The sequence below is a fragment of the Pseudopodoces humilis genome, chromosome 17 (genome assembly GCF_049639895.1).
Source record: "Pseudopodoces humilis isolate 2021_Gansu_Grassland_sample_001 chromosome 17, ASM4963989v1, whole genome shotgun sequence".
NCBI classification, from domain to species: domain Eukaryota; kingdom Metazoa; phylum Chordata; class Aves; order Passeriformes; family Paridae; genus Pseudopodoces; species Pseudopodoces humilis.
Window position 1 is genome coordinate 7,308,318 of NC_142216.1, and position 24,208 is coordinate 7,332,525.

The window sequence follows — 24,208 nt, forward strand, 5'->3', positions numbered from 1 at the left end:
TAGAGCTCAGCCCGGGGATGTAGAGCTCAGCCCAGGGATGTAAAGCTAAGCCCAGGGATGTAGAGCTCAATCCAGGGATGTACAGCTTGGCCCAGGAATGCTCGGCTCAGAGCAGAATGGGAGCAGGGACAGAGGAGAGCAGAGAGCAGCACTAATGAAGCTGCAAACACCCACTGCCTCTTGGGTAAACCACCACAAATTTGTGCACAAAATATGGCAGAGAAGGAAGAAAAACATCCCCAAACCCTAAGGATTCACCTTCCAGCAATAAATCACGAAGGACCTAGGGCTGCTCTTTTCCCACCCCAGCCTGGAGCACAGGCAGCCCTTCCCCTCCTGCCCCCGTCCCTCACGGAGCAGTGGCCGGGCAATCAGCCGGGGGTGCCCGTCCTGGCGGGGCCCGGCGCCGCCGGCTGCGGCTCGGGCAGGGCAGGGCAGGCAGCCAGCGGATATATTTAGCAGCAGCAGCAACAAAACAGGCAGCGGGATCAGCTGACTGAGGCAGGGAGCTGGCGCATGGGTTAGTGTTAGACAGCACATCTCCCGTGCTGGAAACAGGGAGGAGGGAGCGGGCAGAGCCCTGCAGCCAGGGGAGAAGACAGCGCCCGAGCCCCAGGTAAGGGGAGGGGGTCTGGCCAAGGGCTGTGGCCTGGGGGTCGCTGGGAATACCCGGGATGCCGGTAGCCGGTGATGCTGAAGGCACGCTGGAAGGGAAGCTGCAGGGCAGCGGGTCCTGCTCCCCGGGGGCCGCAGGTGCCGGGGAGGTGACCCAGGGCGAAGGGCATCGCCTCCGGCCGGGACCTGAGCCACCCCAGCATCGGAAGAGTTTTACTGCAAATTGGTAATTGAATTTCCTTCCGGGGGAAGGGCGTGTTGGCAGGACTCGGTTACTGATTAGCGCTATCGTGATTTAACACGACATGCCCGTGCCCCTTGCCGGGGGCATCCGGCCGCTCTCATTGCCGGGCCCGGACTCCGACCCTGCCGAGCCCACCAGGGGCTGGGAGGGAAGGGACGAACAAGCCTTTTCTTTAAGGCTTAAAGGCACGAGAGAAACACAGCGGGCAGGAAAAAGGATAATATAAAGGCCCTAAGGTTTAAAACAAGCATCTCCTGCTCTCAGGCCAGCAAATCCCAGCTTGGCTGGCTTTCCCAGTAGCGGCTGAGGAAAAGCAGCGAGGGCCAGCAGCAGCCTGGGCAGGGACGGGCACCCAGCGACCCTGCCCTGGCTCGCCATGAGCTGCTCCTTTCTGCTCCCTGTGTGAAGCTCTCTGCAGGGAGCTTCAACAAAGCCAGATTTATTTCCAGCAATGGCAAGCAAGGCATTAAAATAGCTAGCAAAGCACTTTTGCGTTTAATCACACAACAAAGCTATATTGTGTCTGCGGATTAGTCACATACAAATTTCACTGGGGGAAGTGGTAAAAAAAAATAAATCCAGGCTATGTGGTCATCTCCATAGGCCAGAAGGAGAGATAAGCAAAGCACAGGGGGGAGTGTTTGGAGGAAAAAAATCAGCACGGTTAGAAAACACTGCAGCACAAAATATACTGAAATATTTGTAATTCAATATATTTAACTGAGTAGTGGGAGCAGGTTGATGGAAATCCATCCTAAAAGGAGTTTAGGATGACTATTTGAATATAAAGGACATGAATTAAATCCCTTTGACTCCATGTAAGCACTCAGGGGAGGACCTACCTCTCCCTAACTACATTTATGCACTACAGATAAAAGTCTCCCTGTACATTCTCATCTACAGCTTCTAGAAGAGACCAGTGTAATGTTGCTTTGCTTAGGTGGTGCTCCTCACAGGGGCAGGGCAGCTCCTCTCCTTTCGGTTCAGCTCCTGCTTGCTCAGACTAAGGGTGAAGTCAGAGCCCTGTCACAGTAACCAGACAGGAGCATTAAATAAGGAGAGTTGTTTGTGCCTTGCTGCTCCCACAAGGGCAGTGAGATGAGCTCACACCCTTGCCCCACACCTCTCCAGCTGTGCTCCCTTGCATTGCTTCATGGGGAGCACCATTGCTGATGTCCTTAATGACCCTTCTATTTACTGCCACATTTAATGACTTGGTTTCTTTGGTACATTTATGAAACTCTTTACAAAGCCATGGATATAAAAGTACTGGCAGCAAAGTTTTAAAATGCAGTTTTTGTTAACAGCCGTGTTTACCACAAGAAGACATCAGGTGGCTCAGGTAGAAACAAGCCCAGGATTTCTTTTCCCCAGCAGGTTTTCACACGCTGATCGTGTCTGCTCTGTTCCTTGCAGCCATGGCACCCCGGATCAGACTGAGCCTCTCAAAGCCTCTCCCAACCATACGGGAAACCCACGAGGAGGCGATGGAGGATCCAAGCAGCAACCCAAAGCGTGCTGGAAGTGCTGCAGCCAGCCCAGACGCGTACTCCAGTGATGACTACATCCAATCCATCTGCCACCTTGCCAGACCCACCTTCCCAGCCCTTCTGGAAAGCAGACATAAGGGTCAGGACAGAAAGACCCTGAAGACCCTTGAAGATGTGCCAGGTTCTCCACTGCTTGTGGGGACACAGCAGGAAAGGTCAAAATCTAAATTGACCAATTTCATCTCAAATGTGGTGCCACTGGGAAAAGTCCCACCTGCAGAAACCGACTTTTGGTCCAGAGAGGACCCTCTGGAGCAGATTTACACCAATGCAGGAAATCTTTGCTACTCCAAGGCTTCTTGCTATGGTGAAAGTGCCAGTGCTGGTTACTCACAGTGCAACTCTTCTGCCCCAAATTGTGACCTTCATCCCACAGACCTGGAAGAAAAAAACACAGGAAAAACCAGTTTTCCACGAGTGTTCAATTTTCCAAGGCTTCCCTCCCCAAGACCAGTTCAGAAAGAAGCAGTATGCTCAGAGCTGAGGTATCTCAGAAAGGATGAGGGAACAGTTTTAGGGAATAATCACAGTCAGAAAGATGGCCCCATGTTCATTAGCACTGAAGGGCTATTGGCACCCTCAGCTAGAGGGAAGGTGGTAGGAAACCCAGCCCTGCCCTTCTCTGTAAGAAGGCAGAATTTGTTCAATACAGCAGGCAGAAATGAAAAAGAAGGAAGAGAAACTTCTCACTGTGACAAAAATGTCATGGGTGATGTTCCCACTAAGCAGAGATACTTCGAGTCTTTCCAGGTACCTAAAAAAGCCACCATCCATAACTGGATTTCAGAGCACAGATGCATCTGGAAAGAAGCAAAGATAAAAGCTTGTTTGCTCCCAGCCATTGCTGAAGTGTGAAGAAGTAGCTGCTTAGAATAATTTTATTCACAAGATATAACCACCCTGTGCTCTAGCAGCTCTCTTTGGAGTCCTCACACAGAAAATATGGCTTGAACATGCATGCGAGTCAGGCAGACTCTTGTGATCCATCATATCCCTCATCTGTGGGCAAAGGGACAATTCAGAGTCTCATCTGCTAAGGAAACAGCAATCAGTTTTCATTTTGGAAAGGCAACAGTTCATAAAGCATCTCCTCCCACCTACTGCCTAGAACTGCCCTGAGCACGAAGAAAAACTGGAGAGAGCTGGAGAGAACACAAATCCCATCTGTGCTGGAGAAGAAGTAGGAACATTGAAATACCAGTGCTTTCCTGCCAGTGCCAAGCAGCCAGATGTTGCTGACCCTTGGGTACAGTTATTCAAAAAGAAACCCTTTGCCCAAGGCTCGGACGAAATGCACTCTCTGACACATCTACTGGGAGACCCATCATAGATCCCTGCTTCTGCACCAGGATCCCTCTGGAGAGGTCATCCATTAGAGCAGTAGCATAAAGAAATATTTCTTAAAAATCATAAGGAGTCTTTTCTGAGGATTTTCTGGAGGGCAACGTTGAGACTATTACAACTCCTTGGGTGGGGATTTTCCTGGTGCTTACCCTGGCACAACTCTGTTTCCTTTACTCCTGGACTCACCCTGGCAGGAGGAGAGCTGGGAGCCCTGGAGGGCATTGCTGTGGCAGTGCTGTGGCTGTGGTGGAGCCAGCTGTAAAGAAACAGGCATCATGTTGGGCTCTGCACTGACAGCCAGGCTGCACACCTCGGGCACCCACGGGATTTGCTGCTCAGGTGCAGCCCTTGAGCACACACAGAGCTCTGCAGGGTCAGAGGAGCAGCCTTGGCTGAGGGGCAGCCTAGGGATGCTGGGCTGGTACTCATAGAACCTCAGTGTAAAATAATAACTTGTGTTTCCCTTCATACCTGTGCTTCTGTATTCTCACCTACCTGACCATGCTGATGATGTTGACTGAGCTTTGCTTTGTGCTGCAAGACTGAAACGTGGAAAAAACAAATGTGCGTGTTCCAACCATCCAGCACACAGCATACACAAACAATTCATGTTGATGGCATTGCTACATGGGATGTCTGTAGCATGAGAAGCATTCCCACAAGGCTGGGAGGTCCTGGGATGGGGTAGTGGACACATGCCCAGGCCATCTCTCGCTGCCACACAGAGACTTCTCCATCAGAGAAGCTGCCGCTGGCACTTTCTCCTGCAGTCAGAGCAGCCTCACCCACCTGTGTCTAGTGCCACACTCTCTGTAGCCAGTCAGGAGATGTAGCTGAGAAAACTGCAAAGCAATACCAGCCTAATTATTACTGCTACTAGGAGTAAATGTTTTGGCACAGCGGAGAGCAGAGGGACCAGGCTGTTTGCTCAACAGCAGCTAAGATGAGAAAGAGCATTGGAAAGCTGCAATTATAAAAATGCTCACAAGTGATTTCCAAACCACCCTCAAGCAGATTAAATAAAAAAGCAACTTCTGCTCAGTACCAGCGTAAGTATAAATATGCTCAAGGATCAAAAGGTGAGAGTGAGCTTCTCATCCTCACATCTCTTACCTCAAATATTTTTTTCTCCTGTTGAAACTCATTAGTGCTATGGAGCTGAGCTGCTTCTCAGCTCTGTTTTTGAACTAACCACACAGCAAGAACAGAAGTGAAGGTGGCTCCAGCATTCATTAAAGCTGATGGAGAAAGTTGAACAACCCAGGAGGTCCCAGCCTGCTCTGCCTCCTCCACACCTGTCCCTCCCTTCTCAGGTAAATGCTGGGGTTTAAGTGATGCTTGTCCTCACTGCTCTGCTGTCATTTAAAGTTCTCTCCATGTGAATATTTATGACTCTAATGCCTAACAAGTCTTGTGCCAACTGCATGTATCACTGCTTTTGACAGAGGAAACAAATAAAATCCTTCTATCCAGTTGTTGTTTCCATTCTGCATTCCACAGGGGATTATTTTCAGTGCTGGGCTGATCCACAGCACATGGGCTGTGACTTACTGTACAAACACCTTCTCACTCTACCAGGTCACCAAAGGCCTTCACTCCTCACCCCTTCAGCAGCTGCTGCCCAGAACTCTGATTCCTTCTCAGCTGCCACGTAATCCTGCAAGTCTCCACAGCCCTGAAACCCATCATCTTTTCTTTCTCAAGCAAAGAGGCAGCAGATGAGAGCTGCATCCCAGGACACGCTGGGAAAAGCCTCCAACTCCTCTAATGTAGGACTGGGAGCAGGTTGTGGGGGTTGGGGTGATGGCAGGGCTGGGCTCAGAGCTGGGGACATTTAAAAACACAGTGTTAGTTCCAGGTTTGCTCAGCAGCAGCTGTTATGTGCCCATAGAGCACCAGGAGTTTGGAATTAGGCACAGCCAGGTTTGGAGCAATGAAGCTTTGGAGTGAACTGGCTCTTTCTGGAGAATACTTTTTCTTTAGTGAAAACTGAGATTCTACTCAAGCAACTGGGTTTTGCAAGAGGAGACAAAGCTGCTGGGATGTAGCAAAGATGGGGGCAAAGAGACATGGGAAAATTAGGGTCATAGAAGTGGTGAGGCAGGGAAGGGAGGAGGGAAATGTGAGGCTGGGTGCCAGTGAGTGAGCAGGGCAGCTCCCAGCAGGAGGGGAATGCTGGGTGGCAGGGCCAGGAGCCCTGGGCTGAGGAATTCCAGCTGTGCAGTAGAATCTGTGACAGGTAGAAAAGAAGTAAGGTAAGAAAAGAAAAGCTGGTTTAACACAGAGGCAGCAGATAGGGAGGGTTTTTTTCTATTCAGGGTCACCTTCTTCGCCATCAACTCTGTTGGAAATGACCGTGTTGGTCCTTGTGAAATCACAATTAAATATGCACCAGTTCCTGCGTAAGGCAGTTTTACAGCTGTACAACATCACCCACCTGCTGGACACGTTCTTTGGGCTGGTTCAGGGAGGGGATGGGGATTGGCACAGCCTTGTCACTCCCCTGTCACAACATCTCTGCCCCCCAGCTGCTGATGGAGCCTGCAGTCACACCAAAGGAAAAAAAAATTGGATGCTGTTGGGTGGGATAATGTGGCCTGTTTTTATACAGCACTTTTCTCCCTGTTCACCCCATGGATGCACACCTGGGCCATCAGAAAATGCTCCCCCCTTTCCCTCTTTGCAGAACAGCCCTGAAGAATCACTGGTCAGGATAAGCCTGCAGAAAGTTGCTGCCTGTTCAGAAGTGCTTCCAGACAAGAAAGAAAACCTTATCAAGGAATTTAGGTCACAGAGAGAGATAAAAGCCGTGCTGCTTCCATGGCCAATCTCATGGCAGGCTCTGCATTTGAAGTCACCGGCAGAAAAATCTCATTTATTGAGATCATCAGAACTGCCAGAGGGATTTGGATTAATTTGATTGGGGAATCGGTATCCAAATCCCACCGGCAGCTTTCAGTCTCAGACTTCACATCCAGTTCACAAGCAAACTGTGAGCTAACATGGCAATTTTGCTTGCATGGTCATGCAGCCTCTTCCTGCTGCAAACGGTAAATGCATTTGGACACAGAAAATCATGACCAGAATTTACAAACCAGAGGTGGTGAAGCAGAAAGAGAGCTGTCCCTCTCTTTCCTCAGACTCTTGTCTTTTAAACAATCCAAGATACCCATCAGCTGAAACCAAAGGTGAGGAAGCAACAGCTCCAGGAGCCTCTCTCTGGTGATCAGACCTGTGCAGTGCAGGAGCTGCTCAGAAACCCCTGCAGCACAGGGAGCCTCAGGAGGGGCCTCTCTGTGCCCACACAGACAGACAGCAATAGAGATGTTGATAAACAAACTAAAATAATGAGCCTTACAGACAGGGATATGCCACAAATGGGGCTCTCTCAGCCAGGGATTGTAATGCGAGAGACAAGCGGGAGCAGATGGAAGGGCTGCACACAAACAGGGAGATGCTGCAGGGGTATGAGCAAGTTTCTAAAAATCAGTTTCTAAAAAGGCCTTTAACATTGAAGGTGGGATTGAAGCAGCTATTTTTGATTTCAGAAAAAAATCCAACTCTTAAAGCTCCAAGGAAAAGGTAAAGCTCCCACCTTTGTAGGAGATCAGACCCAAGCCCGAGGCAAAACCCAGGATGTCTCAGCTGAAAGCAGAAGCTTTGTGGTTGGTGCTCCAGGCTTTTCCCCTGCCCTGAAGTGCCTGCATTTGGGCCTAATTGCTCATTGAGGACTTATTTTAATTAACTTTCAGCTATCCTAAGTGGAGACTAACTTCATTTATCATGGTGCAGAATGAAGTTAAATTGCATTTAGTGTCTAGCAGGAATCCCTTAGCTTTGAATGAAACCTTGACTGAACCATCAGCGACGTGATTAATGGAGATGTGTTTTGTATTTTCCACTTGCAACTGTAACCATGGGCAGAGGAGAGCTCTGAAATGATGGCTGAAAGCTTTACTGCTTGTGATTGAGGAGCCAGAAGCTTCAGGCACAGCCCTCTGCCTTGCTCACCAGGGCCCACATGTGTTTGTGTGGCTGGCATCACTTTTGTGGGCCACAGTTGACAGCAGGGATGACCCCTGAAGTGCCACATCACGGGCTTGTGGCCCATGCTCAGGGATTCTCAAGTATAATTTGCTTGATACGAGCTAGAGCTGATGCAAAATACATGTTGTGTAAATAGAGAGATATTGTTCCTGGTAATTGCAGCTTTCCTGGAATTAATGGTCCTGGAGGCAATGCTTCCTAGGACTGTTGCAAAGAGCTGTAGAAAAGCTGGGCATTTTTAGAATACCAGCTTGTTGCTACATAAAGTTTGACCAAATGCCATTTAAATCAAAGGGAGCCTTTAAGTGCTTTGGAATGGGCTTGTAATGGGAATAATTTTCTGCTGCATTTAAAGCACGGATTCCTAATAGCAGCTGATGAGGAAAATCAAATTATTAGTTTATTTATTTGTGTGTAATAGCAGTGCATCAACTGTTTCTTGTCTTTGCGCTTAAATTAACCCAGCTGAAAGCCCATCAGCCTGCTGTGAGCTTAGCAAAACCTGTGTGTAAACCACAAGGCTTTATCTGCCTGTGCCTCACACACCTGCAGTGGCTTTGTCCCTCAGGATCAGCAAATCCCTGCTCTGCAGAGCGGGTGGTCACGCACGGTGAGAGCAGAAGGAGCCAGCAGGGACACTGCCACATCTTATCTGGCAGCACAATGTGACATTTGCAAGTCAGCTGTGCTTAGCTGAATGTTTTGTTATTTTTCCTTGGGTTGTGAGTATGTGGGAGAGAAAATGGTTCATACCAGAGGTGCTGGGCTGCTCTCTAAAACCCTCTGAAAGGAGGCTGTACCAGGTGGGTGTTGGTCTCTCCTCCCAGGTAGCAAGTGGCAGGACCAGGGGAAATGGCCTCAAGTTGTGCCAGGAGAGGTTTAGATTAGGAATTGGGGACAAGTTCTGGATGGGCTGTCAAGCCCTGGAACAGGCTGCCAAGGGAAACAGTGGAATCACTGTCCCTGGAAGTGTTCAAAAAACATGTAGGTGTGGTACTTGGTTTAGCAGTGGGCTTGGAAGTGCTGTGCTGAAGTTAATGATCTCAGAGGACTTTTCCAGCCTTAATTATTTTATGTTTTTATATCTTTCCAATTCACTCAGTGAGCACTGGCTGAGCTCCACTAGCTCAGCTTCAGAACAGGGAGATGCCACATCTCAAGTGTCCAGGCTCCAAAGAAATTACACAAGAAATACCAAACTTGCTCCAGATGTTCTTCAAACTCTCCCTCAGGTCATGCTACAGAAGCATCAAAAACTGCACAGAATGAATTGTGAGGCTGGCTCACAAATGCCTTTGGTGGCTGTTTAGCAGTGCCAGCCCTGCTGAGCTGGGGGCTGTGTAAATGCACAGTGGCCATCCCTCCAAGCCATTCCAGCCTCATCCATCCAGTGGGATGAGCTGGGAGCTTCACATTGAGATTGGTTTTGTACAAAGGGAACCTGCACATGGTCCTTGCTCACAGAGCCAGCTGTGGAAAACAGTAAAAAATATAACAGTTTTTTAGGGGAAGCAAATACAAGCACAGGCCTAATCATGCCCAGTTCTGAATCCAGAAACATCCAGGTCCTACTCCAGACCCCAATTTAAGTCAGATGGGTGTCTAACAACTGGCACTGTCTGCAGGTAAGAGGAGTTTGGTGGTACAAATATTGCAGGTGAGCTCCTGCTCCTGCCCAGAAGAGCTGATAGGGATGGGCCAGAGCGGCTGCAGCTGGAACTCTGCTGCTGCTCCCAGCCTGGTTCAGTCCCAGCTCTCTCCAAAGCATCCCTACACCTGTTCCTTCAGGCACTACAAGGTGACATAAAGCACAGCCAGGCTGTGGTGACATTTGAGCTGCTAAGTCAATGTTCAGCTTTCCTTCAGGTGTGCTGGGGTGTGAGGCATCCCCAGCCCTCGAGGGATGGTGACATCCCTGCCTCAGATGCCAAATTCTGTGTGGACCCTCCATGCTGCCTTTGCTAAACCTGGTTTGCTGGAACAAGGCACACAGACAGAAAACAACGCAGCCTCCTTGCTGTGCAGGGTCAGCTCCTGCAATTAATTGCTGCAGGATGTCAACAAGATAAAATTCAGCAGGATTCAAGAGAGGATTAGACAGTCCTGTGATCAGGAACATTTGTGCAATGCTAACTGGGTCAAAGAAATACAAGAGAAATTAAGCGTTGTGCTTCCCTGAAGGGCTGAGCTGGTACCAGCTGGGTTTAGAACAGATTCCTCTACACCTCCCTTTCCCAGTCTTTTTATAGCAACAAGCAAATAGCAGGATCTATTGCAAAGTGTCTTCCCTTGGAATGATAAAGCATTGCCTGCTCTAGGAAGTCCTTGAGACCAAAGTGACAACTGATCCATGCTACAGCGCTAAAACCCCTCCCCTCGTCATTTTAAAGGCAGAAAATTGAAGTTTCCTTTCTCTGCTGTCTCTAAGCTTCAGATCAACAATTTCTCAAGAAGGGAATGAACTACACAGTAAACTGGCTGCTTGTGTCTCCACCCTGAAACTCTTTTCTAAGCGTAATTAACCAAATTATTTACATAACTGTACAATAGTGTTAACCAGAAAAAACATGTGGGGTACATAGCTGAATCCAGAAGCCACCAGTGGTATTACAGGGAAGTGTCAGGGGGGATAATGGGAGTGATGGTTTCCACCACCAAAAAGAGCAGAAGAGATTGGGTCTTGCAGCAAGGAAAAAGAGGAGCAAAATCCTCAGGATTTTGGAATAGAGTTCACTCTCGTGGTCAGCAGATACTGCACAGGTTCTCCAAGGTGGGACTTGCCACGGAGGTAGAAGGTGGAGGCTGGGGGACCCAGTATAACCTTTTCCTAGATTTTATTTTTCAGTAGAAAGATGCTGACAAACATCCATAATCTCTGCACATTTTTCTGACATGTAGAAGTGCTCCTGGCACAATTGGCCAGCAGGCACAAGGCACTGCATGTGACAGCAAGGGCAGTGCAGCTGCTCTGAGCACATCGGTTCACTTCATTAAATTTCACTGTCTTCAACAACAGGATTCTGAGAGAAAAGTCTCACTGAGGTTAATGCTGATAACAGAAAATTACCTGGCAATCTCAGACAGGCAGCAGAAATCTTTGGATTCTGTGCCCAAAGATGAAGACTCCTTCCTGCAGCCCATTGCAAAGGATACAGGCTAGAAAGGAAAACATGTCAGCATTTAAACATCATCCCATTAGGCCTGGCAAAATTTGTGATGCCCATTGTATTCAAAATTTTCATAGTATCATAGTATTATAGAATGGTCTGGACCTTAAAGATCATCTTATTCCAATCCCCTGCCACGGGCAAGGACACCTGGGAATCTTTGCCAGGGGCTCACAGGGAAGAATTTCTTCCTAATACCCAATATAACCCTGCCCTCTGTCAGTTTGAAGCCACTTATTTTCATATTTGCTGCCAAAATTGACAAAGAAACAAACCCTCCCCAAACCACCCCACCACTCTTCATTGCATCTAATATGAATTCTAGAAATTTAATTTCAAAAGGAAATTCAAAATTGTTTTTTTGTTTCCCTTTTCTCTGTTCTTCCAGAAATAGCAATGGCTAATATGGCCTGTCCCACTTTGTCAGACTCTGGGACCTGTAGGGGCTGTGAGGTCCCAGCTATCAAAACCAAACATTGTAATTAGCCTTTATTAGAAATCTTTCCTTTCTCATCAACAGTATCAACCACATTTACACAGCTGTTTGTCACATTTTTGGTTTTTTTAGAGAAGTATTTTTGATTGGACCACAATAAAACAGTTGGACTCTTAGATTTACTGCCCTTGGTACAAGCACTCACATCCTGACCCACACCAGCTCCCCAAGGTCTCTCAGCTCCATTGTACTCCAACAGACAACACACACTTATGTATCTTTATGGACCAGAACCTTTGCAGAGGCTTTTAAGAAGTCATTGCTCCCAGAACCTTGTACAGAGCGTTCCAGGCCAGCAGTACAGTATTTTAAAGTCACTGTGAAAACAAAGCACTGCACCACATGCATTCCTTTTCCCAGGGACAGGAGGGAGCCAACCCAGCTGACAGACTGAAGGCACATTGCTCATCCTGCTCTGGAGACGAGCTCCAGGCAGGACAAGGCCATGGCTCTGTACCCTCCTCAGACCATTTGATCTGCCTGAATGCAGAGCAGTTTTACTCTTCCTAAAGTCTCTCAGCTCATGGGATGAGATCCTCACCTGCAGGACAAGAGGGAGCAGAACCAATCCCAGAGTCCAAGTGGGGACTGCAGGTGTGACCTGCTCCACCACCCAGACACCCAGGACCTTCAGCTAGCTTTTGGAATTATTTCTGTTTTCTGTAGAATGGGAATCATTCCTGCTATGGGGAAGAATATTCATAGGATTAGCCAATCATATAGGAAAAAATAATTATATAGAATCAGATTTTCAGAGCAAGAGAAGAATCACAGAGATAAAAGAGTTGCAGTGCCAGGTGGTTCTTTCTCTTTATTCATGTCACCAGTTCCTACAGGACATGAGTAATACATGGACAAGTGTAAGGGAAAGGCTGACTGACTCCTGAGGATGATGTAACAAGTTGAAACTGCAGTTTTCACACCATCAAACTGAAAGCTTAATTAAATTATATAGCCATGACAAAGACTTGGCACTGGACCCAGCAAAAATGCAAACTCAGTTCAGTGGAATGTGAATCCTGTGTTGGGTGCCACAGGTCAGACACTGCCCTGGTGCCTGCAGGGCTCTGGGGGGTTAGGACAGGTCTTAGGGAAGATAAACTGTTCCACCTGCACACTTGGTAACTTTCATTTTTCTGTACTCCTGATTATGTTTTCCCAGTGAAAGCTCAGTGGAGTCAATGGAAAATTTCCTGTTGGCTCTTTTGGCCCGAATTTCTACCTTTTATTCATCTCCTTCCTCCCTCACTGGTCTGTGGATAAATGATTCCACCTGAGGGAGAAAATGTTCTATGGGATAATCCCAATCCTTCCCATAGTCTATTACCTTAATTTACACCAGAAATACTCCACGTTTACTACTGCAAGCATTAGCAGGCATAGCCCCCACTTACACAGGGGTACAGCCTCTCAGAGAACAGCTAAGGCACTAAAAACCTTCAGCCGCCTCACACACCAACTTAAACAACTGCAAAGGACATGAAAATACATACATTTGTGAAGCCAGAAACAGAAAATCAAAGAGCAGTTGAAGGAAAAGCATGTTTGATTTGATCTTACCTCACTGGGCAATGCATGTAGAGTTTTACTGGGTGTAGCTGTTATTCACTGGAAAACTGGCCAGCTGTTAACCCAGCACTGCCAAGCCCACCGTGTCCCCAGGTGCTACAGCTAAACAGCTTTTAAATCCCTCCAGAATGGCCACTCCACCACTTCTCTGGGAAGCCTGTTCCAGTGCTTAACAACCTTTTCCATTATGCAATTTTCTAGGGAAATCTAATATCCATTCTAAACTTTTCCTGACAGACCGTTTCCCCTCGTCCTGTTGCTGGTTACCTGGGAGAAGACACCAACCCCCACCTGGCTACAGCCTCCTTCCAGAGAGCTGGAGAGTGGGATGAGATTTCTCCTGAAGCTCCGTTTTCAGAGGTATTAACCAAGGCAAATATTCATTATCTCCATTGGTTTCCTTTGCACAGTGACCTGTAAATCACCTTTCTGAGCCTGCAGCAGCTGTTCCATGGCTGGCAGCACATGCACCCCATGATGCACGTGAGCGCACAAGTGCAGCAAGGACTAGGTTTAGGTTCCCAGCATCCCACCACCTCACATTCTCACAAGCCACTGGAGCTTGGCATGTTCACAGAGACCAGAAAACTGCAGAGAAAACTTAAAATAGGAAAAAAAAAAGAAAAAAAAGAAAAATATGTAGCCTCATCAAGTGACCTATGTGGTCATTAAAACCCAGAAGTGGAGTATGTATATTTTCATTTTCTGTAGTGTGTGCTTTTTTATGATAAAACATCTAGAATTTTCAAATAAATCAGTAATGTCCACTGATACACCAGGAATATTTAACCAAAATATACCGTCTCATCTTTTTAAAAGTTATAATCTGAGAGAACACTAGGCTTATTTTGGAGTAAGAAAATATCCAAGTGTACCAAAGATCCCTATAAATAGCTTAGATTTACTGCTTTCTATACAGAGTAAGAGAACATTTAGAGAGCAAACCATTACTGCCTTTGGGTTAGAAAGGGAGGATGAAAAGCAAGAAAAGAACTGGAACGCTCACCTTTAGTAAAGTATGGCTTCTCCCAAGAGGTCACTTCATGTACCTGGTATAATTTTGTCCTTTCCACTTACCTTTTCTCTTTGGGCTCAATTCCACAGATTTTAAGGTTCCTCTGCTTCACCAGTGCCAGTAGAAAAGACAAGCCATACTGCCAACTGCTTTGATTTGGGAGATTCTCACCCTAGAAGGCCCAAATCCAACTTTTTTGTATCGCTGAAGAGCCAGTGGACATGGGGTGTGAAGGACCAGTAACCAGAATCTGTCCAGAGAGATTGTGTAGTCAATTTTATTAAAATAGCTCCAGTTATTTTACTGCAAGTTAAGCAAAGACAAGATTTCTTTGACCTGGCTGAGGATGATGGGACACAGGCTCAGCTCAGCCTTTGCCTTTGAGGGAGAGATGATGTTTTCTCTCTACATTCCCTGACAGGGACACTGGCCTCTCGGTAATTTTGGCAGTTTCCCTACAAACTGCTCTCTCCATACTTACATATCAGGTTTGCAGATACTATTTAAGAGCTTGTAAACTCTAATCTGCAACCACATAACAACTGTACTCATCTGAAAATATAACATTAAGCAAATGAATGCAACAAGGGAAGGCCCTCCTGAATGATTTTGTCACCAAGGACCAAGTAGGTCTTTTTCATTCCCAACACAACAGCTGGATTTATAAAACTGGTATTAACTGGCAAAGATGTTACCAAACCAACTGGTGCCACTAGAAAAGGTCCATCCCTGGGCCTGAATTCCTACAAATATTTTTCAGAATAACTCTACAAGCCACACTGCGCAATAGGTGCAGGCTGTATGCAGCTGAAATCTGTGTTTCCCGCACCATCTAGTGGCAATCCTGCAAATGTGATAGGAATTAACATCTCACCCAAGAGACAAAGCTGAAGTGAAATCACAGCTAGGCTTACAAGGGACCCATCACTACTGCTGGGGACTTAGAGCTGCTTCAAGAGAGCTCATTTTAAACCTACAAATAAGCTAACACTCTGGGACCTGTGGTGTTTATGGGAACACTGAAATAGATCATTTATTTCATAGCAAAGCAGCACCAACATACTGAACATGGGATCTGAGAAGGACAGTGGTGCCAGGAGAGGTACTGAGAGCTTCACACAAACAAGTATGCTCAGGTGTCTGATGTTTCCTGCTGCCAGGATGGGAACATCACACCAAGTGTGGTGAGGCTGTACCATTACACACACTGAGGCACAGGCACCCACAGAGAATGAACAGGGTATGAAAATACACCAATGACAAGAGTTTGCTGAATCTCATTCCTGGAAAAGAAGTTGAAAACGTCTTAACTTTGTTTCCCTCCCATGGTAAACTGAGTATTTGAATCCCTTCCTGCTGTAAGACCCCAAGCCTACTTTGTGCTTCTGGAGCAGTAAGAGGAAGGAGCAGGGTCAACAGGAATGAGACAAAAAACATCCACTGCACAACTGGCCTTACAGACTGACCTGGAAAGGTCAGAGGATGGCCAGCTATGAAGACAGGGGGTTGAGCTCTGGGTAGGTTTGGAGAGGCTCCACAAGCTCTGGAGGCATTTCTGATCATGCCTTCCCTTCACAATCCAAACCCAACTGACTGGAGATTTCTGGTGCAGATCTTGGAAGCAGCAGGAAGCACAGCAAGGTTTTTCTGGGATTAAAAGTTACTTAGACTTCCATTATACCCTTCACACACTTCACTCTTTGGCTGCAACTCTCAAGGAAGAGCATTATGAATTAAGTTAAAATATGAATTAGACTTCAAGAAGGTTTGAAACAGATACTGGATTTATTGGTCAGCTATGAGTAGGAAAATACATTGGTAAAGAAAAAGAAGACCCTGTATATAAATATAATACTAACTAGTTAAAATTTGACCAAGAAGAAAGTTCCACTGAAGAGAACAGTAAAAGCCCTTGTTTACCATCAGACCATATTCAGTTTCCCATTTATCTTATTGAAGAGCTGCCTATAGACAAATGCAACATTCTTTGAGCTTAGTGCAGATAATGTGCTGGTTTTTGTTACATGAATGGTAAACAAGAGTTAGTCCAGTGCATTACACATTATACAGAAGTACTGTGAATAAAGACTAAGATATTCTATTTTAGACACTACTTAAACATACCAAGACACTTAAAGAGTTACAAATTTATGCAACCAAAAGAAAAGAATAGCAGTTAACATACTAAAAAATACTGTGTCCGGCTGGATGAGAAAGGCTTTGCTACTGAAGCGGTTAACTGAACTTTTCAAAAAGTTTTACAGTGTAATTAGTTTTCTTTTTCCCCCTCCCCCACAATGGTGTTGCAATTATTTTGTCTTTCATACAGGTTTTGCATGGTTGAAAAAGCAAAGCATAAGCTATTTTCTAAGCCTGCTATATTTAAAAAAAAACACCTTGAGAGATTTGCTGAAGTTACATCAAAAATGCAACATTCTTAAAATCAGTTCAGTCAAATGCTAGCCAAATTGACCTTTAAATTCAAGCTGCTGAAAGGACAAAATACTTACAACACACACACACCAATTTATATGCTTTTTCCCCCCTACTTGTGTTAAGTTAAAAGCAGTAACTTGTGGTATTAGTCTTGTACTCTAAACAATTGTTTTAGTTAAAGGTGTAGTTCAATTTACACTTTGACACCCAGAATTCTTGGTAAATGTAAATAAAACTAGAAAAGATATGGCAGAGTGTATTTTAAGTGGAAAAAAACCTGGTCTTACCTAAATAAATCCTTCCAACCCCAAGGATGTTCTGTGACTTTTGCTATATGTGCTTTTACAACAAGAACACTGAAAGTACATTATGGCAACACCCAAAACCACCTCGAATAAAAATATTGCAAATAACCATTTCATGTTAAAAACTATGAAGCAAACATTTTGATTTTGTGAAGACACGGTTTATTGCCTTATTCTATGTTATAGCTGGAAATTGAGACTTTTGAGTTAGATTTGTTTGACACAAGAATGTATTTTCTTTGAAAGATTGTTTGACCAAGTTTATCTCAGCTCTGTTTTGGTGCCATCTGGTCTTTCCCTATTTTCAAAACATTTCTCCTTCCTTCCTTCAGCCCCCGAGTCACAGCTGCAGTCCAGTTAAAACCCAGTGAAGTCAAAGGAGTGACTTCAATGGATTCAGAGGGTTTTCAATCAGGACCTGATGGACTACTATAAAAGCTGGAGGAAATGGTTATTCAAATGGACCCTTAGACCATAAGGTGACTAAGCAAGAACAGTTGTGTCTCCAAAAGCACAAGGGGCCATATTTTCACATGCTGTCATAAATTCAAATTTTTTTAAGACTAAGCAATAGAGGAGAACACATACTGGATAAAGCTCAAACCTTTAGAATCTAACAAGTGCACTCAAGCTCCAGCATCTATTAAAGTAAATTATCCCCCTCTAAAAAAATACAAAATGAGTAAGTGCTTCCCTTCCCCTTCTGTAAAGCTTTCTGGACCCCTTACACAATCCAGATATCAGAAAAGAAAAATAGTTTGCTTAGTCTGACAAGCTAAATTGGCTCATCATTACCGGAAATTGTCATGATGTACATTACCAAGACATCATTAAGGAAACATGAGTAAAACACCTTTTATTCACACTTTACAAAAAAACCCCAAAAAACAAACAGAAAAAAAATAACACTACGCATTAAATCTACTACAGCAATACTACCAGCATTTCAATGTACTGATTATAAACTGGACATGTTTGGTGTTTTTACAACTAAAACCAAAACAAGATAACCCCAAAAGATCAGGTCCCAGACAAGGATTCAAGATCAAAATTTCTCGTATTGAAATTTTAAAATGTACATTTTAACACATCTGAACTGTTTGCAATTTTTACTTTGAGCTTAAAACAGAATGGTTTGAGCACACTTGTGTGCTGACTACTTTTCAATAAAATTTTGTACCATTATTACCAATTCATTTTCTTGTATATAAAAATTCACAATATTTAGAAAGTTTTCTCTTAATGCTCAGTGTCCTTTTGCTTCCCTGCCCGCAGCTGAAACAAAAGCTGTTTAAGACCAAGCTCTATTTCCATTAGTAATATTTTTTTTTTTTACACACTTATTATTCAAGTTGTATTAGTTTAAGGAGATGATGAATTCTCCCTTTTAGGATACAAATAGACAAGTTAAATTTGTGAGCTGTTATATACTTGGCTTCATGACACAAATGGCACTGAGGGTACACTATAACTTCGGTCTTGCTTGACACTTTAAAATAAGACTTGGTCACTTTAAAATATGATCTGAAGAATTGTCTTTGGGACCTGCATTGAAGATGCATTTATTTTACACTGCTTCATTACTGGAAAATGTAGGGCTAGGTTTTTATCTTCAAGGAATTATACTTTCAGAAACTGAGGAACACACAAACGAAAGAGAATCCACATGATAGTAACTCTTAGTGGGAAAAACGGCACTGTGCAATGACACTGAAAGAAGCAGTGCATGGGCATTAGAAGCTAGAAACTGTGTACCCATAACCTGAACATGTTCCAAAGTGTGATATTCAATGCTTCACAAAGGAAAAAAAGATGCCACAGCTTATACAAAAGTATCTTCATAAAATTTTCACAAGTGTTAACATTATTTAAAAAAATAAAAGAGGATGCACAGGATCTCTCTGCATGCACAGGCAGTGCTAGTTGAGCAAATTTAAGCAGGCACAGTGGAGATAGGACAAATATTTTAAACAGAAATGAAGCTGTACACAAGTATCCTTAGATTTCACTCCAAAAGTTAGAGACGAGAAAAATATCTGAGTGTGTACACATCAGCAATAACTCTCAATCCATACAGGTCTACTTATATTCACTGCTCAGCTTATCTGTTCCATGAGAATTCCATGCCTCTTTTTTAAATCAGAAATAGAATGCATTCCATTATCTCTAAGATATTAAGATTTTATAGTTTTGGATTTTGAAAGCAATGTTCTCAATTGAACATAAAAAGTAGTATAAAAGGGCTAACAAAACCCTAACAGTGCAAATCATTAGCAGAGAAAACCTGTGACAACCTCTTTTACACGCTGGCCTTTATAACACATGAAAACAGATAAAAATTTAGCCTTAGTTTACAATACAATCATTTTCCAAATCTGATTTTTCTTTTTTTTTTTTTTAAAGTACAAAATCTCATAAATCATGTTTTCTGTTGTTCATATACAATCAATAAAGGCTAAATTCAAATTCTATATTTTACAAACAAGTCTGAAAAAGGAGGGAGTGAAGTACGGAGAATGTTCTGTGGATGTTCCTACTGGCCTCAAAAAAGTAGTGCTACAGATAACTGTGCAAAGAGAATACACTGTATAACAATTCCCTATTTCAAGGCATGAAAATGTCACGTTGGAGAAAAGAAACAGGAAGGTTAATTGTAATGTATTAAAGAAAGGTGCAAATGCACCAATCACTGTGGAACAGTATACAAAGTATATTGGGCTCAGAATTGTGTCTGTTGATAGCACCTGGCTTTTACTATGTCTTTAGCAAATAATTAGATTTAAGATTAAGATTATTAAGAAAAAAAATCCCTGTTGGCCATACCTCACTCCTCTATATTCAGATTTTACAATTGTACAAGTTAGATTGAGGTTGCCCTCTAAAATGTATTTGACTACCTCCTGCCAGGGAGATGGATTCCATTTACAGGAGGCAGGAAAGGCAGCAAAAGCTCCAGTTGTGCAAAAAGTGAGAAGTGGTCAGAAGGGATGAGTGGATGTGGACAACCACTTATATTGTTCTCTATTAACCAATGATGATCCAAAGGTCCAAGAATGCCAAGTATGTTTAGCTGAGGTTTAGAGTAGAAGATGTAATCAATAATACCCTAAAACAAGAGGGGGAAAAAAAGATTATTGTTAGTATTTATTCTTGTCTCAAGTTATTATTCCAAACAAGAGGTGAGCTCAGTGTTACAAGTAATGAAACATTCTATTCCATCTCTACAGCACCATCACAATTTAGGAGATTTCTTCTTCCTATATCCAGTAGGATGCTCAATATAGATTAGAAAAACAAAAGAAAAGGCCACCCTTTTTATCACTTCTGCTATGCTTTTGTGGCTTTCAATTTCCAACCTCCTACAGACCTCCAAAACACTTTTTGCTGATTTTGAAGGGATAAAAAACAATCTTTGTTTTCCCTGGGCAACAGAGAACTAAGACTTTTCTAGAAGCAACATGGATTATTTCCTTGCACTTGACAGCTTAAGTGCCCCTGTCATTTAGCTTGGAGTATCAAAACAAACTCTTACTGTTTACAGGGAAGGTTAAGAGCACCCCAACTCCTGCAAAGCTATTGCAAGTTATTAAAAAGAATAAGATGGTTTCTAGGAGACTGAAGTGTTGAGCATTCTAGTTTGCTATGTTTTAAGTATACACTTGGTAAACTTAGCTACACAGATTAATTTATATAACAACTTCAGAGAGCAAATCACATTAGTTACACTTGAAAATGGAAAACTTTTCCAAAATCTAAGTCCTTACCTTGAAGTCAAATGTGTAATTTGTATAAGGCATTAGACCATTCTCATAGGCACTCTTCAACTTGAAACCATGTGTAATTCTTCCATTTGTTGTCCCATTTTTTCCATTACAGCTGAAGTTAGTAAGACTTTCATTGTATCTCAGTTCCTTAAAATCTTTGTGGTTTGTTTCCACTCCACCAGTGCTCAAGTACTCAACAACACCTGTGAGGAGACACATTACAAACAAGAAGGTATTAACAAACATCAGCAAATAATGCATGTAGGTACTTGAAGTCAGACATGCAACTTCAGGCTTTAGATAACCAAAACCTTAATGATACACAGTACTATCAACAGTAGTTCTTTTAAAATACTGCAGGGCAATGTGTATCAAAAGTAAATGTCACCTAGAACAAAGAGACATACTTTGATTAGAAAAAATGAGAAGGTTAACAAGGCGTAGATTGGAAAAGGAAAGATGAAAAAAAATCAGAAAAAATTGTATCAATGCTAGTTATTGGCTGCCTCTTCTTGCTTTTACGCTCAGGTCCTGCCATTCAATGTTCTTCAGCTAAAGTGTTGCAAAAAAGCCAACTTGTGAAACACTGCTTCAAAAGAAGTTAACTTTGAAGAGGCTGCAAAGCCAAATTGATTCGATTTATGTCAGAAAACTATGATTGTGCCTCAGTTTCAGAATAGCTGTGTTAAAATTCCAGAAGGTAAAAGAAGCAGTTAAGTTGCTCTGAAGACACAACCAGACACGTGAACTGGTCACTGCAATCACCACTGGTGATACTGGCCTTCCTGGGATCAAAAAGAAACCTATTTCCATTACTGCTGAGCAATACCTTCTCCTTAAAACCCTAACAGATGTTAAGAGTTGCCAAGATGAAGCCAAAAGGAAGTGGACCAGGAATGGAAATGATTATACTGAACAACCAGCAGCAGTAAGAAAGAAGGATGGCTCTTGAGTACAGCTGGGTACCTGAACAGGCAAGGTGGCAGTCAATGAATGTGTTCTTTTCTTGCACTTTATAGTTGCCACCAAATCAAGAAATAAAGTTCTATGTTAAGAGCTCTTTAAAGTCCCCTTCTGAAGGGGATGTATTGAATTTTAGAAGTTCTAAAACATGACAGAAAATTATTGTATGGCAGCATATTTAAAGGTAAAAAATTAGCTTTTCACAAAATTAAGAAAACCAAATTATCAGCAATACACTCGTGCCTCCAGTTATTTTTTGAAGATATTTTAAAATACAGAAAGAAAATCACAATGGAAATGCCTCTGAAAGAGCAGACACAGCTCTACTACAGCACAGGCACTAAGGTCACTCACAAATCAAATAGTTCTCTCTCCTCCCTTCTCTTCTCTTTCTTTGTCTTCCCTTAGCACCTCTACGGCTTATATTATCAAACAATGCATTCTCTAAATTGAAAAACTTAAACTTGTTACACACTTGAAACAGTCTAAAGAAAAGAAATAGAGCTCTTACCAGAGTCTGGTAGAGAATTGAGATCTGCACACAGTACAAGTGGAATGGTTCCAAGTTCTCCCGAAACACCAGGTTTGAGACTACGAGAGGCTTTATCAATAATGTTCTTTACCTCGGACAGGAACATCATAGTCTGAACCAGCTTCACATCAGAATAATCTGGGTCCCAATGCATATGTGCATTAGCTACAAGAACTAGCTGCTTTTCCATCCCAAGATGTGGCTTTCCAGCTAAAATTTAAAATCAGTTATTTATTTAAAATCACTCAGCGACAGAAAACACTATTAGAGAAATTTAAGCAAAATGTTTAAGGGGACAAAAAAATAAAATACTAGTATGACTTCAATATGGTTAATACCATCTGAATGAAGAGGGTCAGATAACTCCTCTTACATTTAACAAGTGTTGCAGTTGATATAAAGCATTAGGAATGATATTTCACATTCAAGACCACTAAGAGACTATCTTGTTACATGTAATGCTTTTGTATTCACTGAAAATTAACATAAGTAACAGATAATCCTAATTAAAGGCAAATAATGTTTTTCTAAAAAATTACAGCAGCTTTCCTCAGGCTATGATAGCAAACAGGCTCTGTTTGTATCTTATTAGGCAGCAAGCTCTGAATTCTAAGTTATTCACATTCTAAGTTACCTCTCTTGCTGGAAGTGTTTCTTAAAAGACTTATTTGCTACAATCTGAATTAATAAAGTAGGATAAATATAACACAGGTTGAGTAGGGTCCCACTTTGATATTTATAAAACAAATTTACATTTCCTAAATTAAGAATGACAGGGCAGAACAAACAGGTTGTATAAGCATGACAGTAAAGAAAATAAGTTAAAATGATGGAGATCTATGATCCAGAAACACACAACTAACATCACCTGATTCTTTGATACTTGTACGTAATTTTAAGAAAAAAACCTCCAATCTAACCAACCAAATCACTCAAACTCTAGCTTTTATATCTTTTTTTCCTTAAAAACACAAGTGGGGAAAAAAGCCCCCTCATCATTAAACTGATATGACTTTTCCCCAGAATCCTCTATGGAAATAAATTTGTCTGAACATACAATCTGCAAAGCCAAATTCACTTGCAGAACCTAGTTTCTCTTGTTTATTACAGCAAGAGTAAGATGGTATTTTGTAAATGAAAACATATATTTAAAAAAGAAATTAAATGGGACTTACATGACATTTCTATCAATTCCTTTCGCAGTTCTAACAGAACAGCAACTCCAATGTTATCTTTTGTCATAACTCTGTTCAGCATAGCCTCTGAACCTTCTGAGTTTGCCATTGCTAGTTGATTGAACTCAACAGTATGCTTTTGAACCAAAGTAAATCTGAAAGAAAAACATAATATGTATTTTTTTCAGCAGCCAGATACAGCTGGAAATATTATCAGTAATTCTCCTTTTAATTAAAGCTCAAACATTTATGATTTGAAAATATCAGCTTGTCACATCATTTCATAAAATCCTAACTTGAAATCAAGTGATATAGTTTTTATAGCAATTTTTGTTTAGTTCATAGTACCTCAGTTAAAATATTTTGTTGAGAGAGAGAAAGAGGTATTTTAGAAAAGTCATGCTTGTTTCTAACTCTGCATCTATTCCTAGATCAAACATACAGATTTAACAGAGAGAGACTAAATAATTTTCCAAGTCACTAGGTAGCAAACTTGGCACCTACATTTACTTGTGGATACACAGGAATGGAAGCAGGAGGGGACATTATGATCATCACATCCAAGTTGTACAAGTGCAATATGACACAACCAGTAAGTGCTGCAGCTCTTAAATGATTAGGGTTTTTTTACAGAAGTGTGTAGTGATACCTTGTCATTTGCTTTACCAAAGGCTAATATATCAAAAAGTCAATGTCATCTGAGGCCTTATTTCAGCAATTAGATTAAGGATTATAAATTCCTTTACTCAAAAAAACAGAAGGCAAGAAAATCTGCTTTGTTTTTCATTACTTCCTTCATTTTCTATTATTACCACCTAATGGTTGGGACACCCACACTCAACAAGTGAAGGATAATTTAGTGAACTCCCAACCAGCACTGCTCAAACAGAATGAAATCTCATTCAACTCAATATTTCAAGGTTAAATTTTTTATTGCTAGTTCCACACAGAATGATCTCTCTCTCTCTCATATAAACCAGTCTTTC

General features: G+C 42.8%; 2 protein-coding genes across 5 annotated transcripts in view; one reads left to right on the forward strand and one right to left on the reverse strand.

Moving 5' to 3' along the window:
* Window positions 1-494: 494 nt before the first annotated feature.
* LOC106628214 (uncharacterized) lies at window positions 495-5,225 on the forward strand. The gene is made up of 2 exons (XM_014253057.2): window positions 495-616; window positions 2,276-5,225. The coding sequence occupies exon 2, from the start codon at window positions 2,278-2,280 to the stop codon at window positions 3,262-3,264; it is 987 nt and encodes a 328-aa protein (XP_014108532.2). The 5' UTR covers window positions 495-616; window positions 2,276-2,277; the 3' UTR covers window positions 3,265-5,225.
* A 10,588-nt stretch (window positions 5,226-15,813) lies between these two features.
* The window catches only part of CNOT6 (CCR4-NOT transcription complex subunit 6), a 32,866-nt gene continuing 24,471 nt past the window's right edge, over window positions 15,814-24,208 (reverse strand). For all 4 annotated transcript variants that reach the window (XM_005523545.3, XM_088063577.1, XM_088063575.1 and 1 more), the window contains exons 9-12: window positions 23,223-23,377; window positions 22,027-22,257; window positions 20,553-20,755; window positions 15,814-19,894 (exon numbers count right to left, since the gene is read on the reverse strand). In XM_005523545.3, coding sequence (XP_005523602.1) covers window positions 19,682-19,894; window positions 20,553-20,755; window positions 22,027-22,257; window positions 23,223-23,377 — 802 coding nt within the window. In that variant the 3' untranslated portion in view covers window positions 15,814-19,681. The remainder of the gene's footprint in view (window positions 19,895-20,552; window positions 20,756-22,026; window positions 22,258-23,222; window positions 23,378-24,208) is intronic.

Coding starts and splice junctions, on each gene's coding strand:
- LOC106628214 (XM_014253057.2), top strand. CDS start 2,278: ATGGCACCCCGGATCAGACTGAGCCTCTCAAAGCCTCTCCCAACCATA.